At 38.5% G+C, this 23647-nt stretch overlaps 1 protein-coding gene across 1 annotated transcript; it reads left to right on the top strand.

Moving 5' to 3' along the window:
* Positions 1 to 784: 784 nt before the first annotated feature.
* LOC133872978 (probable zinc metalloprotease EGY1, chloroplastic) lies at positions 785 to 20297 on the top strand. Its single transcript, XM_062310675.1, has 10 exons — positions 785 to 1371; positions 1936 to 2400; positions 2561 to 2701; positions 5449 to 5550; positions 8072 to 8283; positions 8508 to 8558; positions 8637 to 8706; positions 19245 to 19313; positions 19803 to 19853; positions 19985 to 20297. The coding sequence occupies exons 1-10, from the start codon at positions 1021 to 1023 to the stop codon at positions 20141 to 20143; spliced, it is 1671 nt and encodes a 556-aa protein (XP_062166659.1). The 5' UTR covers positions 785 to 1020; the 3' UTR covers positions 20144 to 20297.
* Positions 20298 to 23647: the final 3350 nt, after the last annotated feature.

The following is a 23647-nucleotide window of genomic DNA, read 5'->3' as shown; positions in this document are numbered from 1 at the left end:
AGGGTTGCTTGATGATAGTTTCGGGTGGCTCGGCGATGGTCCGGGAGTGGTCCTGGGGTGAATTGGTGGTAGTTTGGGGGTGCCTCTGTGGTGATCTGAGGGTGGTTTGGGAGTGGCTCAGTGATGATCTAGGGTGGCTAAGTGATGGTTTGGAGATGGCTTGATGATGGTCCATTGTGGCTCGGTAATGGCCCGGAAGTGACTCAGTGATGGTCCGAGGGTGGCTCATTAATAGTGCGGGGTTAGCTCGGTGATGGTTCAAGGTGGCTCGACGGTGGTCTAGAGTGGCTCGGTGGTGGTCCGAGAGTGGCTCGGTGGTGGCTCGATGGTGGTTCGAGAGTGGCTCAGTGATGGTCCATGGTAATTTGGTGGTGACCCAGTGGTGGCCCGAGTTTGTCTTGGTGATGGTCTCACGATGGTTTAGCGGTTTGAGAAGAAGAAACTTAAAACTCAGAAAATGATTTACGGAATTTAAACATGTAAATCATTTTTTGAAACTAAAGAAGTTTTTTTGTCAAACCGAAAATATTTTTGATTTGACTTTTATTTTTGGTCTCACCAAAGAGCAAAAAATAAGAAAAACATTTTTTTTAAAATATTTTATGCTGAAAAAAAGGGAGCATAATTTTTGTCATTTGAAACGTGAGCACAAAACTTAAAAAGCTTATTCTTGAAATTAAAAATTCAAGGATCAAATCTAAATTACATATAATGCCCCCGCCATTTCATCAAGCCACAAGCAGCTTCGTCAGCAATGTCACATTAGCCAAAGCGAAAAAAAAAAGGAAAAAGATATTTTTTGAAATCCAGCAAAGTAGATATTGTGCCACAGCCAAACGTGCTGTGAGTGTACCTCCCTCTCCCTCTCCCTCTTCTCCACTCTCTTCGCTTCACATTTTCCTTCCATTTGAATCCACAGAATCTCGTGTCATTCCCCAAATGCAGCACTGAAAAAACGCCTTCTTGAATCACTGCCATCGTTGTATTCAAAGATTCTTGCTTTTCGCTTAGTTGATTCAAATGGGAACTCTCACGAGCTGTAGTTTTACACCCGTGGATTTCAAGTTCCTTTCAATCCCTCGCTGCGGTGCTCCCAGGGAGAGATTTCGGTTCCCGGAGCTGTCCAGTTCAAGGAATTCATGTTTCTTGTGCAGAGAAAGATCGTATAGGTTGAGGAGGAAGGTTTTGTACAGAAACTTCGGTAGGTTTAGGTGTTTTAGTGTTGACAATGATAGCAATGGCGATGGAGAGAGTGGTAGTGACGCTTCGAGGGATTCGAATGCAACCGCAACGACGACGGCAGAGCCCGAAGAAGCGGCAGAGGAGTTCAATGCGGAGAAAACGACGCCTCCTGCTTCTGTTTCTTCGAGGGTATTGTTTTTACGCTTTAATTTGTTTTTCATTTTAAGCGCGGTCTCCTTTTCTTTGATTTTCAGAGTTGAATTTGAACCGAAGTTTAAATTGAATTCCGAGTTAAAATTTAGTTTTACCAAGCATAGCGTTAGGATTAATGAATTCAATTTGTTTTATAACATGGCAACCACATGCTTTTACCAGAACATTTAGATTTTCTGCATATTTAAAATTAAAAACGAAAATGGCTTCTATAGGATTCAATTGGAGTTGGGAATGTCTTTCAAATGCTCAATTTCAGTGTTGGTGTCGGTCATTAAAATTGTCGAATTGAAATGCTTTTCTGGAAGTACTTCTTGTAAGGCCTCCAAGAGGCCCTTGGTTTTTCAACAAAGCCCCAGTTTTTTTATCTACCAATGTTCCTTGCAAGGTAACTGGCTGGTGATTCATTTGTTGCTATATCATATGTTGGTAGTGGAAATTAAAGATTAAAAGAGACAAACACTGACCTATGAATTTATGTCTAATACTAATATAAGATGGCTCTGCTGATTTCGAGTCTATCAATGTTTCCTTCTTCAGCCGCCAAGTATATCTCCGGTTGGACCAGCTTACAACAACTTCCAAATTGACTCTTTTAAACTGATGGAACTCCTTGGACCCGAGAAGGTTGATCCTGCTGATGTAAAGTTGATTAAGGAAAAGCTTTTTGGCTACTCTACCTTCTGGGTTACCAAAGAAGAGCCATTTGGAGACCTTGGTGAGGGCATTCTGTTCCTTGGAAATTTAAGGGGAAAGAGAGAAGAAGTGTTTGCCAAACTTCAGAGTCAGCTGTTCGAAGTCATAGGTCATAAGTACAACCTTTTTATGGTTGAGGAACCCAATTCAGAAGGACCCGACCCACGTGGTGGTCCACGTGTTAGCTTTGGTTTGCTGCGAAAAGAGGTTTCAGAGCCGGGACCAACCACACTTTGGCAGTATGTGATTGCTTTCTTGTTATTCCTTCTAACCATTGGTTCCTCTGTGGAGTTAGGAATTGCATCTCAGGTATATGATTGCAAATACAAGTTTACATCGTAGTCTTCTCCTGTAGATGTTAGTACACTCTCTTTTATCACATGTTTAGGATATCATAATGGTTCATCAACTATCAATTTGTTTGTCATTTTAGAGATATGCCATTGATTACATATTTCTTATTAAGCAGCTCAATCGACTTCCGCCAGAGGTAGTGAAATACTTCACAGATCCAAATGCTATTGAACCGCCAGATATGGAGCTGCTATTTCCATTTGTGGAGTCTGCTTTGCCCCTAGCATATGGTGTCTTGGGAGTTCTATTGTTTCATGTAAGCAAAACTGTCTTGCTGTCTGTTTCTTTTGGTTATATAAATGCATTTCACTGGGAAAAGTTTCTTCTTGCCTATTATAACATGTTGCGCTATGTTTATTATGCAAATATTAATCTACTTGTTTCTATTTTTCACTTTTTTTTTTCCTTAAATTTTTTTTATTTTTTTTTATTTTTTTATTTTTAGGAACTGAAATGCTTACCATAAACTATCCTATATATTGCCATTGCCACTTTGTAAGTTACTTTATTTTGAGTGCAGACTAAGCTCTATTATATTACCTGCTTGTGGCATTTGAAGATAATTAACCATTTGATAATTTTTGGCCCTTAGCTCATGTGGTAAAGGATAGGGTGAGGTGGGTGGGTTTAGGTCTGTAAAGTTGGAACCCATTCCTCCTATTGGAATCATATGATTTCAGATTTCGTTAAAGCTATCCGTGTATGTTTTGCACATTGTCCTGGAGTATTAAAAATTCCAAGGTCCCATGCCAAAACCACATAATTTGCAAACTGCAGAAAAATGGAATTTGGTACCTTATTTTGATATTGTGTCGCTAAAGCTGTCCATGTATGGGTCATGTACATTGTCCTGGAGTATTAAAAGTTCCTAGGACCCATACCCAAAATCACATCATTTGCAAACCATGGAAAACACCAGGAAATGTCATTCGGTAGCTTATTTTGATAGTGTCTGTGGACACAAGTTATTGTAGAGTTTATGTTTTTTTCTTTTTATAAGTTCTTCACAAAAATGCTTATATGGTTACATATTTTATCTGGAGAATCTAATTGTCAGAAGTGCCCATGTTGTAAAATGTGTTGACCACGAGACTAATAAACCCAAATCAGTAGTGTAGATTTTTCACCCTTGAGCCTTGGATTGGGTGGTAAGGTGTGGATTGGGGTTGGGTTAATCTTAGGTTAGACTGCACCGGTGGAGCGAAAGAGGAAAGGGGGCAAATGACCCCCCTGGCCTGCCTAAAAAACCTATAACCAGGTGTATGTTTAGGCCTTGCCCACCCTGAAAAAGAAGTACCCCATCCCTTTGTTGCCCATAGCTGTTAGAGGAAGAAACTAATTTCTCTCTTTTGCCTCTCTCTCTATCCCCTTTTCACCCCTATATAAACCGTGGTACTTAGGCGTTGTCACATCCATCTCAGTTCAAGAAATGGATCCAGCCTCACTACTGTACCAAAATCACATTTTTACCTCTAAATTGTGGTTTAGATACATCAACCAATGGCCTCTCTCACTTCTATTCGTTCAATTAGTCTGCTAATCTTGGTGTTTGTTTGCTCTTTGGTGATTTCTTCTGCGGTAGATTTCTACCAAGACTTTGACATTTCTTGGGGAGATGGCCGTGCCAAGATACTAAACAATGACGAGCTTCGTACTCTCTCCCTTGACAAGGCCTCTGGCTCTGGTTTTAACTCAAAGAATGAGTATAAAAATGGATCATGCGAATCCTCTCTCTCTCTCTCTCTCTCTCTCACTCTACTTCTCAATTTTTGCTCTCTGACCAATAACATACTAAAATAAAGATAATTATCAAAGCCATCCCATCCATAAATTCTTGACCCCCTATAAGCAACCCAAGTTTAATTAGGCCTTAAGTGTCTCTCTCTTAATATAAGTGACCTTATTTATCTCTTACTTAACTAGTGACTTGGACACTAATAAAGGGAAAGTTCGGATTGTGTGCTAACAAGGCCCCAGGTCTCTCTCTTTCTGTTTTTAGGGTGTAACTAAATCAGCTTAATTACCATGGACTTAACTGGTGTAGTGATTTTTGTAGCAAGAATGTCACATAAGTCTTTCTCTTTACTTTCTTTCTGTTAGGACTCCAATAAAGGGTGATGTTTGGGGTAGTGTGCTGATAAGAAAGGCCAGCGTGTAGAAAATGTTTATTTAGCAAAAAAGTGTGTATGAGAAAGGCCAAAGACTGAAAAGGTGGAGTCATAAATTATAATTCCACAAAGAAACTGGTGCTTCCAGACTCATCAACTGCTAGATCAGAGTACACGCGTCAGCATGGGAGGAAAAAGACGGACTCATGACCGATTGGTCACTCCCCCACTGTCCATATTATGCTTTTGTCCTTGCAGCTTGAATCATATTACTACACCAAACATGTTTTTAGAGTAAAAATTGGACTCTAAAGAGAGAGAGAGACTGCAAGGCTTTATATGAAAAGTTCCAATCATAAAGAAAGAGGGATTGAATTTGTGAAGTTTGAAAGCCGATAAATTTTGTAAGTTATATTTTATATATATATATATATTTTCAATTTTATCTTTTAATTTTGCACCTTACGAACTAGAATCCTGGCTTTGCTACTGTACAGACTTTATTCACCGGTTCAATGTTGAAAGTCGCATCCAAAACCATCTATCTTGAGTTGACTAATTACCAAAGAGATAAAAGTTAAATTTTGCTACTTCTCAAATATGCTAACAAAAACTATAGATTCCGAGTGAAAGAGAATATCAAAACTTGTGTATGTTTTCAGTGATTGAAAATCTCATAATCAGCCATGTGTATATTGTTTTCTTATCTCTCTTTTCACCTATTTCTTGATTAATTTTCTTCCACAAGTGATACTGATGTTGCCAAATTTGATCAAATGTTCTTTTATTTGTCTTCAATTGTTTTTTTTTGATAAGTAAACGTAAAAGAAGGTAAGGTTGTCTTCAATTGTTATCTTTTGTTTTATCTCCACATGATAAAATTTTTTACATGCAGGAAGTTGGGCACTTTCTGGCTGCTTTCCCAAAGAAAGTAAGGCTAAGCATTCCTTTTTTCATTCCCAACATTACCCTTGGCAGCTTTGGTGCAATTACTCAGGTGAGTATATTTAATTATTTCTGTATGTCAGTTCCAGGCCTAAAGACATTAAATGGCAGAAACTTCTTTTTTGGGGGTTTATAAACAAGATATGGGCACGGTTTTCATCTTAGTTTTTATTTTCTGCTCTTGGTGAGAATGTTGCAATACAATTTTATATGATTGAGCTTGATACACAAATGAAATGCAAGCCAGTTCTTGTTCTCCTTTTCTTCAGATATTTGAGTAATGCCAGCCTCATGTATGGAAGGAAGGCTCTTAGTAAAGTTGCTGGGAATTGAACAGTTATTCAACTGGTCAATACCAATTTCCCATAATCTGCATAGATAATCCAGCATTGAAAGGTTATTTAACATGGTCAAGACCAATTCCCATATTTCCGTAAACACATCCAGCAGTAAATGGTTATTTGACATCACCAAGACCAATACTTTAGGCATTATTTCTGTCATCTTTCAAGTTCATCTGTTCTTGGTTTTCAAGTTAAATGTTTTCTTCCATACCAGTGACTAGGGTATTATTGTAAGATAGAGAAGAAGATCTTAAATTGATGGAAGAGGAAATCTAGTATTTAGGCATTTAGACCTGCGGATCTCTCTTTGGCTAATACTGACTGTTCTAGGCATTTAACTTGGAGTTGGAGTTATCCAACTTCCTCATCCCTCTAAAACAGTGACCCCATAAAACTGTTATTGCAACAGGGTGCTTCAATTTTAATCCAACTTTAACCTCTTTTGCCGATAATCCCTTGTGTGCCCTAACCTCTTCACTTTCTCTTTTCTCAATTCAACCTATGATTTCCGGGAAAGGAATTAGTATAAAAAATATTCAAGAATACTGGAAGTAATTCTTCGTAAAGTAAACGTGAGGGATCTTTCAGAATTATCTAACTCTCTGGCCTAATATTACCATAACATATTATCAGCAAAAAAGGAATGGACAGTATATAATGGTCTCATACTATAAAACCTCAGGTGCTAATAGATTGGTGATCACACCAAAATTTGAAGTTCATTTTGAATTTCCTTCTGGATCAAATGATAACCACAATGTTGTCATCATATGGTACTATCATACTGTGTTTGTTGTATCTATGTATAACTGCACATATTGCATTTTATACTGTAAATTTGTTGCATACTCGGTATCAATCCCACCTGCTAGTTAGCTATTATACACATAAATTTCCTTTTATATTCTTTGAAAATTTTCTTATTTTAGTTCTTTCACTTTAAGACATGTTTATGCTGTCTTAACTAGGCCGGATTATTCTGAGATTTGATGGTCATATGAAAGTGAAGTAAACATGCATAACTGCACACATCATCTGTACTCAACATAAACCGAGAACCGATCATCTCAGTATTAGTTTTGCATGTGAAATTGAAACAATGAACTGTTCTAAATTTATTTCTACATGTGATTAATTAGGTCATCATTTCCAATGTTGAGCTTCAGTTTTAATTCATGCATGTTTGTTGGCAACCCTTGTTTCATGTAAACTCAGTGCGATTAATTAGGTCGTCATTTTCAATGTGATACGCATACATGCTTATAGCTTTGTTCCTTAAACATAGAGTTGGGATGCTATGTTGACTAGCGCAGTCCTTATTAGAACAACATCAATGTTTCAGATGCATACATTATGAGCTTCTTAGCTATTGATGAAGACAGATGATATTTCAGGAATAACCTGGATTGGCCAATCTTTATGGTCTATAGTCTTTATATCGGCGAATAACGATTTGATGCTTCTGCATTTCTACTTGGTCTACGGCTAGATATACTAGATGTGGCTTTGCAATTCTGGAAAGGCATTTTCCCCCCCTTTTAATTGGTCTCCAGTTCTCATGTTCAAAGTTTTTTTTATTTTTTATTTTTATTTTTTAATTTATTTTTTTCTAAAAAAAGTTGGTTAAAAAATTTGCATTCTGATTTCATGGACCAGGGATTTTGAATTTTTGGGTATTTTGCTTATCTATTGTTAAATCACCAGTTATCCCAAAAGTTTAAGTTGATAGGAAGGGGTGAATTCAATCATTATTTTAATATTCTAACACTCCCCCTCACGTTTGGGTTAAAACTTTTCCTCAACAAGTGAAACTCAATATGTGAAATATTTAACTAAATTGAGGGGGTGAATTGTGGAGTTAGGGTTCAAATTCATGACCTCTGTTCTGATACCATATTAAATTATCAATTATCACAAAAGCTTAATATGATAAGAAGGGGTGAATTTAATCATTTAATTAATATTACATCTTTATATTACGTTGCCTATGCCAACCTTCCCCTTTCTCCCACACCTGAAAAAGAGTATGGGGTGGTAGGTTAGGTCACAGTTTCAAATACTGCTGGGTGCATGAGTTAATTACCATGCTAAAAAACGAAAAAGAGATATTTATACTAATAATGCTAGTGAGTTATATTCATTGATATATAATGGCTGGAACTTTCTGAAAATACAGTCTATATGTATCTATGTGGATATTTTCTGCTTATCAACTATTAATTTGTGCAGTTCAAATCTATTCTTCCTGATCGGAGTACAAAAGTTGACATATCGATTGCTGGTCCTTTTGCTGGTGCTGCATTGTCTTTTTCAATGTTTGCTGTTGGGCTATTGCTCTCATCAAATCAAGATGCTGCGGGAGATTTGGTGCAGGTTCCAAGCACGTTGTTTCAAGGTTCTTTGCTTCTTGGACTCATCAGTAGAGCTACTCTTGGTTATGCGTATGTCCCTCGCCTCCATGGCTTTATTGAACTGAAAACATTTTTTGATATGCAAACTAAGAAGACATTCATAGATTCAGTGGCTGTGATGCCCCTTTGGACTAATCTAATAAATGCGTAATAAGGGCCTGTTGAAGCCTTACTGATGCAGTAATATGATCATTAAATTTTACTTGTATCTCATCTTTGTTATGAAACCTTTTGGTATGCATGTCCATGTGCAGAGCAATGCATGCTGCAACAGTTCCAATTCATCCTCTCGCGATTGCAGGATGGTAATGTACCATTCTGAGACTATCTTACTCTCTTTATCATAATGTGTAATATGCTTACCATACAAGTAACTTTTGCAGGTGTGGCTTAACAACATCAGCTTTTAATATGCTTCCAGTGGGGTGCCTTGACGGTGGAAGAGCTGTGCAGGTAATTGTCAATTGGACTGAATACCTCTCTTTGTGAGGGTTCTTGTATTTATAGAAAAGAAAACCGTAATTACAATGCTGAATATCAACAATTACAGCAAATAATAAACCAAATAAGGCAACTATAATCAGCCTAATAAGGCAACTATAATCAACCTAATAAGGCAACCTAATCAACCAAATAAGGCAACTATAATTACAGAATATACATCAAATATTATTTGACTAACATCCCCCCTCAAATTGATGCTAGCCGATCAAGAAGCATCAATTTGCCCACAAGGAACTGATGGTGTTGTCGTGTCATAGCCTTGGCGAAGTTGTCAGCGATTTGAAGATCAGTAGAAACATGAGGAAGAGAGATAACACGATTGTCTACGGCTTCTCGAATAGAATGACAGTCCACTTCAATATGCTTAGTACACTTATGGTAAACAGGATTAGCAGCAATTTGAATGGCACTAGTATTATCAGCATGAAGAGGAGTAGACTCAGATTGAGAAAAAACAAGCTCAGCGAGAAGCCCACGAAGCCAGATAATCTCAGAACAAGCAGCAGACATGGCCCGATATTCAGATTTAGTAGAAGATTTAGAAACGCAAGGTTGTTTCTTATTTTTCCAATAGATCAAAGAATCACCAAGGAACATGCACCAACCTGTGACGGACCGCCGAGTATCACGACATCCGGTCCAATCTGCATCACCATAAGCAACAAGGTGAAGCAGAGGGCCAGCCGGAAAGAACAACTCACGACCAGGTGACCCTCGAAGATATCGAAGAATACGACGAACATCAGCTAAATGAAGATGGCGTGGAGTTTTCATAAACTCGCTAACCTGTTGGATAGCGAAGGAAATATCAAGCCGAGTAATAGTCAAATAGTTCAAGCTCCCTACTAACTGTCGGTACATAGTGGGATTAGCAAGAAGATCACCCTTCTCATGTCGATATTTCACATTGACCTCCATAGGAGTATCCACTGGAGGCGAATCTTGAAGACCCAATAGCCCAATTAAATCCTGAGTATATTTGCGTTGTTTCAAGAATATACATGAAGAATCTGTGTGCACTTCCAAACCCAAAAAATACATAAGAGGACGAAGATCTTTCATATGAAAAGAAGCTTGAAGATTCTGCTTGAGATTGCCAATCAAGGTGGAGTCGGTGCCAGCAATGACAATATCATCTACATATACAAGTAAGAGAACGAGACCAGCTGGAGTCTTGCACTAAAACAAAGAAGAGTCATAGTGGCTTTGAACAAAAGATAGGCGAAGCAAAGTAGACCTGAATTTGTCAAACCATGCCCGAGAGCCTGTTTTAAGCCATAGAGAGACCGCTTTAACTTACACATAGCGGAAGATGGAGAAGAAAATAAACCTGGAGGAGGGGTCATGTAGATATCCTCTTTGAGATCTCCAGGAAGAAAATCATTTTTGACGTCCATTTGGTGAAGAGGCCAACCTTGGGAGACCTTGGGAGGCGGCAATAGAAATAATCGTACGCACGGTAGATATCTTTGCTATCGGAGCAAAGGTCTCCTCATAGTCCACCCCATATTCTTACTTGTTTCCAAGTGCAATTAAGCGCGCCTTATACCTGTCTAGAGTCCCATCAGAGCGGCGAGAAAAACCTATTTACAACCAATGGCTTTAATTGTAGAGGGACAAGGAACCACATTCCATGTATGATTGTCCTGGAGAGCCTGAAGTTCTTCATCCATTGCTTTTCGCCAACACTCATATTCAACAGCCTCTGAAAAGCATGTAGGAATGGAAATAGAAGACAAAGTAGTATTAAAAGAAGTGTCATAATTACCATACCGCTCAGGAGGATGTGATATTCGTGTAGATCGTCGAGGACCAGGCTCAGGAGGCATGGGAGAACTGATCGGACTTGTCTCAATTTTCATGTCAATCTCAGGAGAAGTTGTTGGAACAGTTTCAGGTGAAGGATCAGACTCGAGACGGGGCAAAGTTGGTCGACGTTGAGCATACACAAGTTTGGGTTTGAACCGGTTAGGAAGAGGGGACAATTCATCAAAACAAGGAAGGATGCTAATCTCAGTCAAAGACTCACCATGTGTAGGAAAGAAATATTGATTCTCAAAGAAAACAACATTATGAGATATACGAACTTTGTTAGCACAAGAATCATAGCAAATATAACCTTTATGAGAAATACTATAACCCAGAAAGACACATTTAACAGACTGAGCATAAAGTTTGTGACGTTCACGAGGAGGTAAATGAACAAAGCAAAAACATCCAAAAGTATGCAGATCAAGATAGCTAGGATGCTGATGGTACAAACGGTAATAAGGAGAATCAAAATTCAAGACCTGAGAAGGTAGTCTATTAATTAAGTAAGCTGCACTAGATATTGCTCAAATCCAAAATTTAGAAGGAACAGACGATTCAAGCAATAAAGTGTGCACAACATCTAAGAGGTGTCGATTCTTTTGTTCCGCCACTCCATTTTGTTGAGGAGTATAAGGACAAGAATGCTGAGACAAAATTCCTTTATGATGTATGAAATCATGAAACTCATGGGACATGTATTTTCCACCAGAATCAGACCTCAATATCCTAATACATGTAGAAAACTGATTCTCAATATATGCAACAAAGTTCTGAAAAACACATAGAACCTCAGATTTGGCCCGAAGAAAATAGACCCAAGTATGTCGACTGAAATCATCGATAAATGTCACAAAATATTTATATCGGGCATGAGAAACAACATGAGAAATGCCCCACACATCACTATGCACAATATCAAAGCATTTAGTAGCACGACTACCATGAGAAGGAAACAAAAGAGTCTTACTTTTACCAAGTTTGCAAACAGAACAATCAAATGGCAAGTATTTAGAAACATGTTCTTTATTTCCCAACAAACCAAAATTTAACATACAAGTAAAAATAATAGAGTTTGGATGGCCCAAGCGTTTGTGCCATACTTCACTCGGATTATTAACTGTTAGACAAGCCAAAGATAAACTACGAGGAATAGAAAATTGTAGAGGAAATAGTCTGCCAACTTTAGACTCCTTCGCGAGTATCATCCCCGACACCTGATCCTGTACAAGACAACCATCATGAGAAAAATGGACATTATAGTTTTCCTCAACTAACTGAGCAACCGAAAGAAGATTATTCGACAGTCCAGGAGATACATAAACATCTTTGAATGACAGATTGATATCTCCTATTTTAGTAATTGCTAAATGACTTCCATTAGCAACTTGTATGTGAGATGAACCATGATATGAACGAACATTGCACAACGCCTTAGAAGATTTGGTCATATGATTGGATGCAGCAGAATCAATAAGCCAAGATTTATGCGAAGTATTACCTTGAAGCCCTAAGGCGGAAAAAGCGGACATAATCATCTGCTGGACCATCTCAGGGGTAAGACTTGAGGATCCAGCTACTGAAGAAGTAGAGGACATCCCTGGAGCAGAAGAAGTGCTCACTGTAGCCTGATTAGCAGTAGCATGGCGATGTTGAGGCCGAGTGGGACAGTCTTTGATTAAGTGACCTCGTTTCTTGCAGTAGTTGCAAACTTTTTTGCACAGTTGGCGGCAAAATGACCAGACTCCTTGTAGTAATAACATTGGATCTTGCGCATATCCTTACCCTTCCCGCTCCCGTAGGCTGTATAGGCAACTGGATTCGGGTTGGCATCTTGTTGGAACGCAGCCTGTGTGAGAAGATGCTGCTCCTCGCGAAGTAATTCTCCAAAGCAAACATCCAAACATGGTGAAGGATCCCGGTTCATTAAACTTGACCGAGTAGCTTCAAATTCAGGACGTAATTTCATCAGAAATTGATCTATCTTGCTCTGCTCATGGACAGCCTGAACAGCAGGGATAGAGGCAGCAAGTACCTTTGCATAAACCATATCAGAAAAATTGCCTCATAAATTTTGAAAACCAGAAAAATACTCTTGAATGGAGAGATTGCCTTGAGTGAAACTAGCAATCTCATATTCCAACTAAAAACGCCGTGCGGTATTATCCTGGTGATAAACCTTCAGCAAGTACTCCCACATAGTCTTTGCAGTCTTATATGCCCGTAAATTGAGCACAATAAGAGGATCAACAGACCCTAAAATCCAGGACATGACACGTGCATCCTTGACCTTCCACTTGGCCAACTCTTTAGGCTCTGTAGGTTCGGGATCACTTCCATCAATCTGGCCCCACAATTCTTTACCCATAACAAATAAACAAAACTGGAATTCCCAAGTAGAATAATTTTTTCCAGTAAAACGCACCCCAAAAGAATCACTAGAAGACATGATGAAATCAATTAAAATTAAATCAGGAAAAATAAAACCTGATCTGCCAAAGCACCGCACCACCAAACGTGCAGAAACTTGCACAAAATTTGAAAAGCAACGAACAAATGTTGTCGGGCCAGAATTCCACGCCAAACAGAATTCCAACTTCCACACAGCAACCGAAAACTAAAGCACAGGAACTGGAATTCTCAAATAAAATTTTAAAATTCCCTTTAGCATCAAACAGGAACCGAACTTCCACACACCACGTCTTCCACGCACAGGACCACGACTACATGCACAAGAGCTTGCAAAAAAGGCCAAAAAAAAAACGCACCACCAGAACAAAAAAAAATTGCGACTAAGACTCAGCCGAACAGCATGCAATGAGGAACCAAACCCCACAGATTCCACAACCCAACCGAATAGCAACTTGACACCACACGTTTACCGCAACTCCACGCTCACCCAGTCACCACACGTTCCTGATTCCAAAACGAAAGCACACCAAAGAATTCCATGCTTCACCGTGGAATTACCCACACCAAAAGGATCCCTCTGCAATGAAGGGACCGCACCACACCAAAGAGACCGGATGACCCAGCCTACCGCACCACACCAAAGAGACCGAAGGACCCAGCCGACCACCCCACACCAAAAAAAAACACGACCCAGCCGAACAGTAAACAAATAGAACCCTAATTTAGCTCTGATACCATGTGAATTGGACCGAATACCTCTCTTTGTGAGGGTTCGTGTATTTATAGAAAAGAAAACCGTGATTACAATGCTGAATATCAGCAATTACAGCAAATAATAAACCAAATAAGGCAACTATAATCAGCCTAATAAGGCAACGATAATCAGCCTAATAAGGCAACCTAATCAACCAAATAAGGCAACTATAATTACAGAATATACAGCAAATATTATTTGACTAACAGTAACCTTGCACTTACTTTCTTTTGATTTTGTTGGAAAATCTCATATGAGGTCGGTTATGTATTTAAGGGGCACTATAAATCTTGCACACTTGCGGGATCATGTTAGCAAATTTGTGCAGTGATGATTGGTTGAATTTTCCTATGTATTGTGATGAATTTGCATCGTAAGTTATAATTATAATTATTTTAACATAGGTGCTACAAGATAAAGGTTTCATCCATCCATTATATATATTGGCAGAGAGCCACAAATGTATTATGAGGAACTTTTGCTCTAGAATATGAGAATTTTAAAAGATATAATTGCTATATTTGCTAATGAAAATCCATGTGTATGCTTAAGGATTTGCATTCTTGAAAACTTCCTTTTATCGAGGCATTCTAGATTTATCTGATTGAATAGATGTGTTAATTTGATCTAGTTTGAAAAGTAGACGTAGCGAAAAGCGATAACAGTGATTGAAAAACTTCGTTTTCAATTCACAAACTAATACACGGATTGACAATGAAAATTGAATTGTTATTGAACTCAAAAACTGCATTCCCCATACAAGATGATCCTCTTATAACAATCCTATAGGTTTAGAAAGGAAAGAAACTAAGTTTAGCACTAACCTAAAATGGACCAAATCGCCCAAAGATGGAAACAAAGGGAAGTCTAAATGTCAAAAAGTGAACGAAATCAAGAAAGAACTCAAAAGGGATGGAATTGATTCGTTGCCAAAATTAGAAGATCGCTCAAATTATTTTGCATCATATGGATCCATTCCAGTGGACTTCTAGCAGAGCATTCTATTGGGTTTGGTTTGAGCAGACTTCTAGAGGATCATTCTGTCTTGATTTGGCTCGAGTCAACTTGTAGCATGTAACACCTTAGTTCTATATTGAGAAGATGAGTTGCCCACATAGAGTGTGGTTTATAAAGACACTCATAGGTGCTAAGTCCCACATTGCTTATTTACTAGGTGAAATTGCACTTTATAAGTGATTCTAGGGAAGCTCCAAATTGACTAGTCATTTTGGAGTGGTAGCGCAGATGTGGCTAGCATTTTTCTTAGGTCGTTACAAACTATGTTGGAGGTGAGTTTATAGACCTTGAAAAAGGGAAGCATTTTGGAGATTCAAGTATGATGCATCAAGATTTGCTGAAATGTTTAAATCTGATTTGTATGTGTAAGGATGAAGTAATCATCACGAGACAAAAGTGGTTGAAGTTTCATCCCTTTGATGACATGTCTTCCTTCAGTCTAAACTTGAGAGCGAGTTTTCTCGCGAGTTTTCTTGAGGAAGAGGAGAATGATGTAGAACACATCATGAAAACTATGTGTCTTCTTGGGATATGAGGAAGTCAAAATTATATAGACAAGGATGTTCATTCAAATGGACTGGATGCTTCAGTCAATTTTAGCCAAAGATTGGTCGTCCAGGGGAGTGACAGAATGGGTTTGTCGAATATCGGTCAATTGGGGAAGTGACAACATGGGTTGGTCAAAGTTGTGATTGATGTTCGGTCGATCCAAGGTGTATCTCCTTCGAACAAGCAGAATCCTGTTCGTACGGTAGTTTGGTAGTATGGCAGTTAGGTTTATTCTCATAAGTATTTGTTTGTTTTTAGGTATATTTTTGTCTTTTTATGTTTCTAGCATAGGGTACCGTGTTGTAACCTATTTAAAGGTAATTTGTGGTTTCTTTGGAATTGTCATGCTTTGTTATTTGATTTCGAAATTGAATAAGAATTCCTAGAGAGCTTTTCTTCATACTCCAACATTGTGTTCTCTTGAATCAATCAAGTGTTGATGCCTTTATTCCTACCATTGTAAGTGAATTAAAAGGTTTAAAGAAAGATTTTGCTTCTGGCATTTGTGTGCAAATCAACAGATTCAAGCTTGTTTATCTTTCTTTTCCGTAAATTGAATTTTCCTACACGCTCCCTGCATCAAAAAGACTAGACTTACTAGTTAGCTGGTCCAAGTGGACTAGTGCGCATGCTTTGCTATGGACTTGGATGCTCCTGCATCATTTAGATTGGTGAGAGCTGATAGAACTAGTATATTAGGCTGTTAAACCGTGCTCTATAGATGAGCTTTCATTGAATATATATATATATAGGAGTACTACAAGAGATAAACATAAACAAGGACTCCTATACATAATTGATCAATTATGTATAGGAGTCCTTGTTTATGTTTATCTCTTGTAGTACTCCTATATATATATATTCAATGAAAGCTCATCTATAGAGCACGGTTTAACAGCCTAATATATTAGGCATGACATCAAATTTTGCTTGAATATGAAAAACCCATGTATATCTAGTGAAAACATCAATGAATGAAACATAATATCGATTTCCATTAACTGAAATAGTTGGACAAGGTCCCCATGCATCAGAATGAATTAATTGTAAAGGTTTACAAACTTTAGAAATAGAGGGATAAAATGGCAATTGATGTCCCTTTGCTTGAGCACAAGCTGATCAAAAAGGATCTGCCTTATTGGAAATAACAGGAAGCTTAAACTGAGACAGGACACGATGAACGGTGCGAAAAGCTGGATGACCTAAGCGCTTGTGCTAGAAGGCCGGAGTGGTGCGTTCACCAACAAGAGCTTGATTTATTGACGACGACGAACTAGAGGGAGACGGAAGCAATTGATAGAGGCCATCTTTAACTTGCCCGTGATGAAGAAGAAGCCTGGTTTGTTTGTCCTTGATCCAAAAATAAGAAGCGTGAAATTCAAAGAAAATTGAATTGTCAAGGGCAAATTTTCTAACAGACAGAAGATTTTTACAAATAGAGGGGACAAAGAATTTGCTGTAAGATGAACTTTCGACGAGACAAAGGAAAAGAAGCAGTACCAGTATGAGAAATATTCGAACCTGTTCCATCCCCTATGCGGATTTGGTCCTGGCCGTGGTACTCTTCTTGAGCTAAGTTGAGATTCTGAAGATGGCCGGTGAGATGGTGAGTTGCACCAGTGTCAGGATACCACAGTTCTTTAGCTGGCAGTATGGGTGTGGAGTAATTACCTTGGGGATTGGACCACTGGTACGACTCAGGCTGTTGAGACGACTTAGGTTGGTCCTATTGGTAGTAGCAACGAACTGCTGTGTGTTCGGGCTTGCCACAAATTTGGCAGGTAGGTCGAGAAGAAGCTGCATCTGTGGAGAAATAGGAACCGCGTCCTTTGTTGTTGAAAGATCCACGTCCTCGGTTGTAAGGACGATTGCCACGACCACGGAAACCTCGACCGCAAAAATTTGACATGTGGGTGGTGATGTTCGCAGCAGGTGGGTGAACATCAATGCTCGGGATTTGTTGTTCCAGTCGCATCTCGTGAGCAAGTAGATGGCCGTAAAGTTCATCAACGGACAGTGGGTCAACTCTGGATGTGACCGATGTCACAAAAGGATCGTATTCGGAGCCGAGCCCTTTGAGAAGAAAAGAAACACTCAAAATGGTTGAGAGGCTGTCCTGCGGCAGCAAGGGTATCACTGAGCGTCTTTATGGTCTAAAAATACTCGGTGATCGAGTTGGTGCCCTTCTTGACTGTTGCGAGCTAGAAGTAAATTTGCATGACCCGAGCACGGGTTTGAGACGCGAACATGGTGAGGAGCGTGTTCTAGAGAGATGAAGCCGAGGGAGAGCCGACTGCATGGACGACATAGGGCTCAGACAGTGTAGAAATCAAAATACTAAGGATCATCTGATCCTGTTGATTCCAGGCGAGGAAGTTTGGGTTGACGACAGTGGCTGGTGCTCCGACAGTAGTGCTTGGATTTGGAATCGTCTGGGCAGGCGGTAGAGAAGAACCATCAAGGAAGCCATAAGCGTCTTGGCCTTTGATATACGCAAGAATCTGAGTTCGCCAAGCCATGAAGTTACCTTTGGTGAGTTTGATACTGAGGTTATGTTTCATATTTGAGACTGAAAAGATGACAGGGGACTGGACGAGTGGTGGGGGATGCTGTGAAGCATGTGAGGCTGCCGATGTGGCAGAGGATTCGGAGTCGGAAGCCATCGATCACGACGTTGGTCGATGATTTGGCTCTGATACCATAATAGAACTAGTATATTAGGCTGTTAAACCGTGATCTATAGATGAGCTTTCATTGAATATATATATATAGGAGTATTACAAGAGATAAACATAAACAAGGACTCCCTATACATAATTGATCTAGGACTTCTTTTGACTCTCAACTAACTAGAATACAATTTATCTTAGAACTCTATCTTCAAATTAGGACTCCAGATAGGATTAGAACTCTTCTCAATAGTCTTCAGATTGTTTTGTGCCGCGCAAGACTCATAAGTGGAATTGGAGGCTTGTGTTGGAGTTGTTATTGGAGTTGTGTTAATAAGAGCCATGTGTTATAGGTTTCATCGGAAGGATGCTCCTTCTATCTTATAGTGCTGATCCAAGGACATATCTTCAGTATCCATTTATTTTATGTTCTTACAAAAATTTCTCAGACGTAATGATTTAATATTCTGGTAATTTTTTGTCATTCCATATGCAATGCAAGTAACTTCAGCAGTTTGTTTATATTTCATCTCCCCATCTCAATTTTTTTATTATAGTCTGTTGGTCCATTATTTCTGTGAAATGTATCTTAAGTTTGTCTGATGAAAGGAGGGCTATCTTGGGCTTAGTCGATAAAAGCTTGTCCAATCTCTCTCTCTCTCTCTCTCTCTCTCTTATATATATATATATATATATAATTTATGGTTCTCTCTCCCTCTTCCCTCCTCCGAGAGATGTGTGTGAGCGAGCGTGTATATATATATATATATAATTTATGGTTCTCTCTCCCTCTTCCCTCCTCTAAGAGATGTGTGTGTGTGAGCGAGCGTGAGTGTGGTGTCTATTGCTGAGAAGCACTGGACTTTTTTTTGACGATGCTGTAAATAGTCTGTATTGCTAGTTTTTATCAAACATCATTCTTCATTTCCCACATCAATTCTGACCTCTGACCGAATCCTGCCTCAATTTATTCATCTGTGCTGTTTCTTGAGTCTTTGAACTGATTCTTTTCAACTTATCTGAAATGGTGAAAAGCAACTTTACTCTGGCTCCTGTACTTGCTTCTACAATTTTATGTTTGCCCGTGAAGAAGCAAGTACAAATAATTTCCTTTTTCTTTTTCCTTACCCTTTTTTTTTTTTTTTTTTTTTAATATGTCAATTTTTCATGTGGAATAAATGATGTCAGCTTCCCTAGCTTCAGTGATTTTGTTTAATCATTACTATCATCCTGAATTATGTATCATACAATGATAATTTTGATTATATGTCTTACAGGGTGCTTTTGGGAAAAATGCGCTAGTTGGATATGGTCTGACAACTTACACATTGCTTGGATTGGGTGTGGTACGGAAAGCTCATCTTTGCTGAGTCATTGTATTATTATGATAACCAATGGCAAGGCTATACCCAATTTATGTTTTGATCCACTTAGTTGATTATATGTAATATCATGAAGAAGACAAATTAGTCCGTTGCTAAATATCATGGTTTTTGTTTTTGTATGTCACGAATTCATCATATCTAGGTCGATCTCAAGGGGTAAATTAATCGACTAGGGATCATGTCTCATGAAGTAGAGGTCACTAGTTCGAATCTCTCCTTTTTCATGGGGTAAAAAATTACTTGAAAAAAAAAATCAACAGATCTGGGCCATCATCGATTGCTCCTTTCTTCCAATGTGATTTAGTGCTATTAGTTATACCATATTATAGTTCATGCTTCAGTGCCTTTTCTTTAAGTTCTTGCCTTCTTGGATTCTCAGCAGCAACTCCATGATTGATTCTTTGAAATATATATTATTTTCATATTGACATATGTTTTTCCATATTTCAGCTTGGTGGACCTCTCTCACTTCCTTGGGGACTATATGTGCTAATATGTCAGGTACATAAAATAATAAGGAAATAATAGGGTTTTTTTTATTTTATTTTATTTATTTATTTTTAATGTTTTTGAAGTGTTCTAAAGTATCCCTTGCTGTTCCTGGTAATCTATTGTCGATTATATATTTTCAGAGAAGTCCAGAAAAACCTTGCTTAAATGACGTGACAGACGTTGGAACATGGAGGAAAGCACTTGTTGTAGCGTCTATTTTCCTCGTTGTGTTGACACTTCTTCCTGTATGGGATGAGCTTGCAGAGGAGGTAGGTATAGGTCTTGTCACTACGTTTTGATGTAATCCGCGTAGAGCAAAAAAAAAGCTAATTTTTTGACTTCAAATCTAATTGATTATCAAGTTATAGATAGCTATGGTGAGTCCTGTGCAAGATGCATATATACAACTTTGTAATTATTTTTTTCTTTTTTCAATTAATCTTTTTTGTGATATCTATTAGATTTTTCTTTTCCTGCTACCAGCCTACCAGAGGTATTTTAGATGAGAATAATGTCGTCCAAGCATTTAACTATATAATAAGTAAATCGATAATTGTGATGGTCGGGACGGGAGGAGTGGAGAAGATGATGGAGGGAGAATGGAGGTAATGGTGGCGCAATAGAAGAAGGGGGATGCTAGTGGCAACATGAAAAAATGGTTTAATAATGTTGATTCACTTGATCGCATGGCTAACCTCATACCATGAATGAATGCAGATGAGATGAAAAAGTAAGATTGCGGGTTGTTCGGATTATTAGTGGGGCTACTTCCGATGCTTAAGCCAATAGGAGTTTCGGGTTTGAATGTATGTACTTGGAGGGGTATTCCCTTTCTTAAGTGGAGTGATTTTCCCCTCGGGGCCTTAACCAAGTGTTATCTGTTGATTGGGCATGAGCATACCCCGGCATTGCACTTGATTTGTGTCCTCTAGTAAGGTACATCTTTTGCCAAGTGTCACTCATTGGGGGAGTATTATCCTAGCATAATAGTGGCACTCAATCCCTCACTTCTTGGCAGGTAGGGACCACTTGTCAGGTGTCGTGTAGTGTTATGTGCTTACTGGCAGGTTAAAGTCGTTGGCTGATTCATTGTTAGGAACATCGGGACATTTAGGATGGTGTGGCCGGGCTATTATCTTCTACACTGTCTTCCTTATTGCAATTTGAGTAGCTAGCTGATAGGCTCATTCGGCCCATCTGGGTCCATGGTTTGGGTCCAACTACTCGGTCCAGGTATGCACCCTCCTCTCGAGGTTGGTCGGGTAGATATTTGGTATATATGTTGTCTCTCATTCCTACGTCGGTCTTGTTTATCTAGTCAGACAGTGGAAATTCATTTCGATTGCCTGACCTCCTTGAATATATATATATATATATAAATTATTTTGGGAGCTGCAGGTAGGGGTGTACAAGCGGGGCGGTTATTAACCGCTAACCGCTAATAATCAGTAACTGCAACCGAATAACTGGATAGATGCCTAGGTCAATTGCGATTAACAGTAATAGGGATTGAGGAAAATGGTAAATAAATGGGTAATCGTTAACCAGTTTTATAATATATAATAAAAATAAATTTAAAAAAAAATAATTCAAGATGGAAAATTTCATGTTAAAAAATCAAGCTTGATTTTTAAAATGAAAAATTTACATGTTCGGCCACACTAATTAGTAAGCACCGGTTGATGTTTCGGACACCCTCGGCGCAAATTGCATGTATTTGATATTCATTGTTGTTCAACCCCGTAACCAAAATTCACTGTTGTTTAACCCTGTACAGCTCAGCAGCAATTATGGGGTTGAGGTACAATGATTTGTTTCTACTTTCAAACACTGAATATTCAACATGCAATTAATGCAAAGAGCAAAGTTGTATGATAGGTTTAAAATAAATTACTGGGGGTGCATTTCGGGCTAATAAGAAATGAGAAAGATATTCATGTACAAAATTTACTTGTCAGTTGTATCCACCTCCCAACATCCCCTTCATATCTTTTGCACCTATTCATTCCATTTGCTTCATCAAGCTTTGTAAGACACCCATGCTACAAATCTGCTTCTGCATGTGCATAAGCCCTTTAAGTTTGCTCCTTACTTCAGCAAGGTGCTTGTACTCTTCTGACATCTTCATTACTTCTCTAACATAACAACCAAAACCTCGGCTATTATGTATTTTAAATTAAGTTAATTAAAAAATAATTGAAATAGTACAACAATTTACGGCAAAAAAAAGTGTTTTGAATTCTTATGAAAAGCAGTTACTGGTAAATAACTGCATAACCGCCGGTTGCGTTTAACCGCTAATCGGTCTTGCGGTTGCAGTTATTTAAAAATGAATAACTGCCTAAACTGATTACGATTAGGAGCAAATAATGGCAACCGTAACCTATTGTACACCCCTAGCTGCATGTGCGCATTTATTGTAAGGGACTTTCAACAACTTTGCAAGGCGTGTATTGTTATTGTCACTTCACCCTTGTGACCACATGAGGGATCTGGGTCGCTGGTTCGCTTGTATTTCAAACATCGGGTTTTTAGGCTTTCAAGAACGACTTAAAGAACAATTTTCCATCCTTCTTTACTCTTCCTCTCTTGATGATTGATCCTCTGTCTTCCTCTTGCTTATCGCTTTCCACCTTTCTTCTCTCTTTATTAGGCTGCAATAAACCCTAACAATTCTCTCGTGACTCTTGCCTAGTCAAACTTTTTGTGGGTGAACAAGTAGAAATGTAACTTAAGCGACTCCTATGTTGTAAAGCTCCCAAAATTAATTAATTGATAATCAACTTAAAGAGTCACTACTAAACCATAATCAAGATTAGAGGGAAAACTTATTTTTTCTTTATGATTGTCAACATTAATCATTATAATTAGTGCATCGTTTAAGTAACCATCACATTAATTGCAATCATTACATAAAATTTATTGCCTCCAAAAAGTAGATCTAAGCTATATTACACGAAATCATCTTATATCATTAAGTATGCCATTTCATTTGAAGGTATTAATTACCACGAGTGGTCTTTGAGATTACATATTAAGTTCTCAAGAGATATAGGGTCTATAATATCACGTCAAGAAACCACACCTACCTCGAGATCTTTCTTGCACAAATCCCAGTGCTGGCTTATCTATAGAACTAATTGTTTTATAGGTGGAAAATAATGAAATGGTAAGTCCACAACTTAGGGAGCACATGATGCATGAAACATAGTTATGTAGTGAACCCAATCATTTAGAAGGTATGAATAAAATCACGCATGCAACAGTGTTTCTCAATATGGGAAGACAGAAAGTCATGTTGATGCATAAGTATACATAATATATAATTATGACACAATTCATAACTCTAATCACTATGGCCTAGTCGTGCCCTTAACTCATTCATAGTAAGGTTCACGCGTCCCTTGGGACATATGGTACAACCCTGTGTCCCTAGCATTGTAAATTGCCAGCCTACCCTAGTTGCTCGACCGGGTCAATTCCTTGGGTGGCATACAACCAGTGATGCCGAAAGTGTGACCCCACCCATGAGTGGTTGCGCCGGTTACAATAATACTTGTATCCAGGGTAAATATCACTCATCTCACAACTGGGCCACAGGATCAGTTTGTATAATCTAGTATGCATATGCCATAGAATGTTTTCACAAATAGTTTCACATTATTTAACAAAGGTGGCTATGTCACACATGCACATTATCATTTCATTTTTCGTGCATGTATAATAGCATTGAGAGTCACACAATCATTCATTTTGAAAGACCATTAGCTTTAATTAGAAACTCATGGTTCACAATATTAACC

Source organism: Alnus glutinosa, chromosome 7 (genome assembly GCF_958979055.1).
Source record: "Alnus glutinosa chromosome 7, dhAlnGlut1.1, whole genome shotgun sequence".
Lineage (NCBI taxonomy): Eukaryota > Viridiplantae > Streptophyta > Magnoliopsida > Fagales > Betulaceae > Alnus > Alnus glutinosa.
This window is presented reverse-complemented; position numbering and strand designations above follow the sequence as displayed.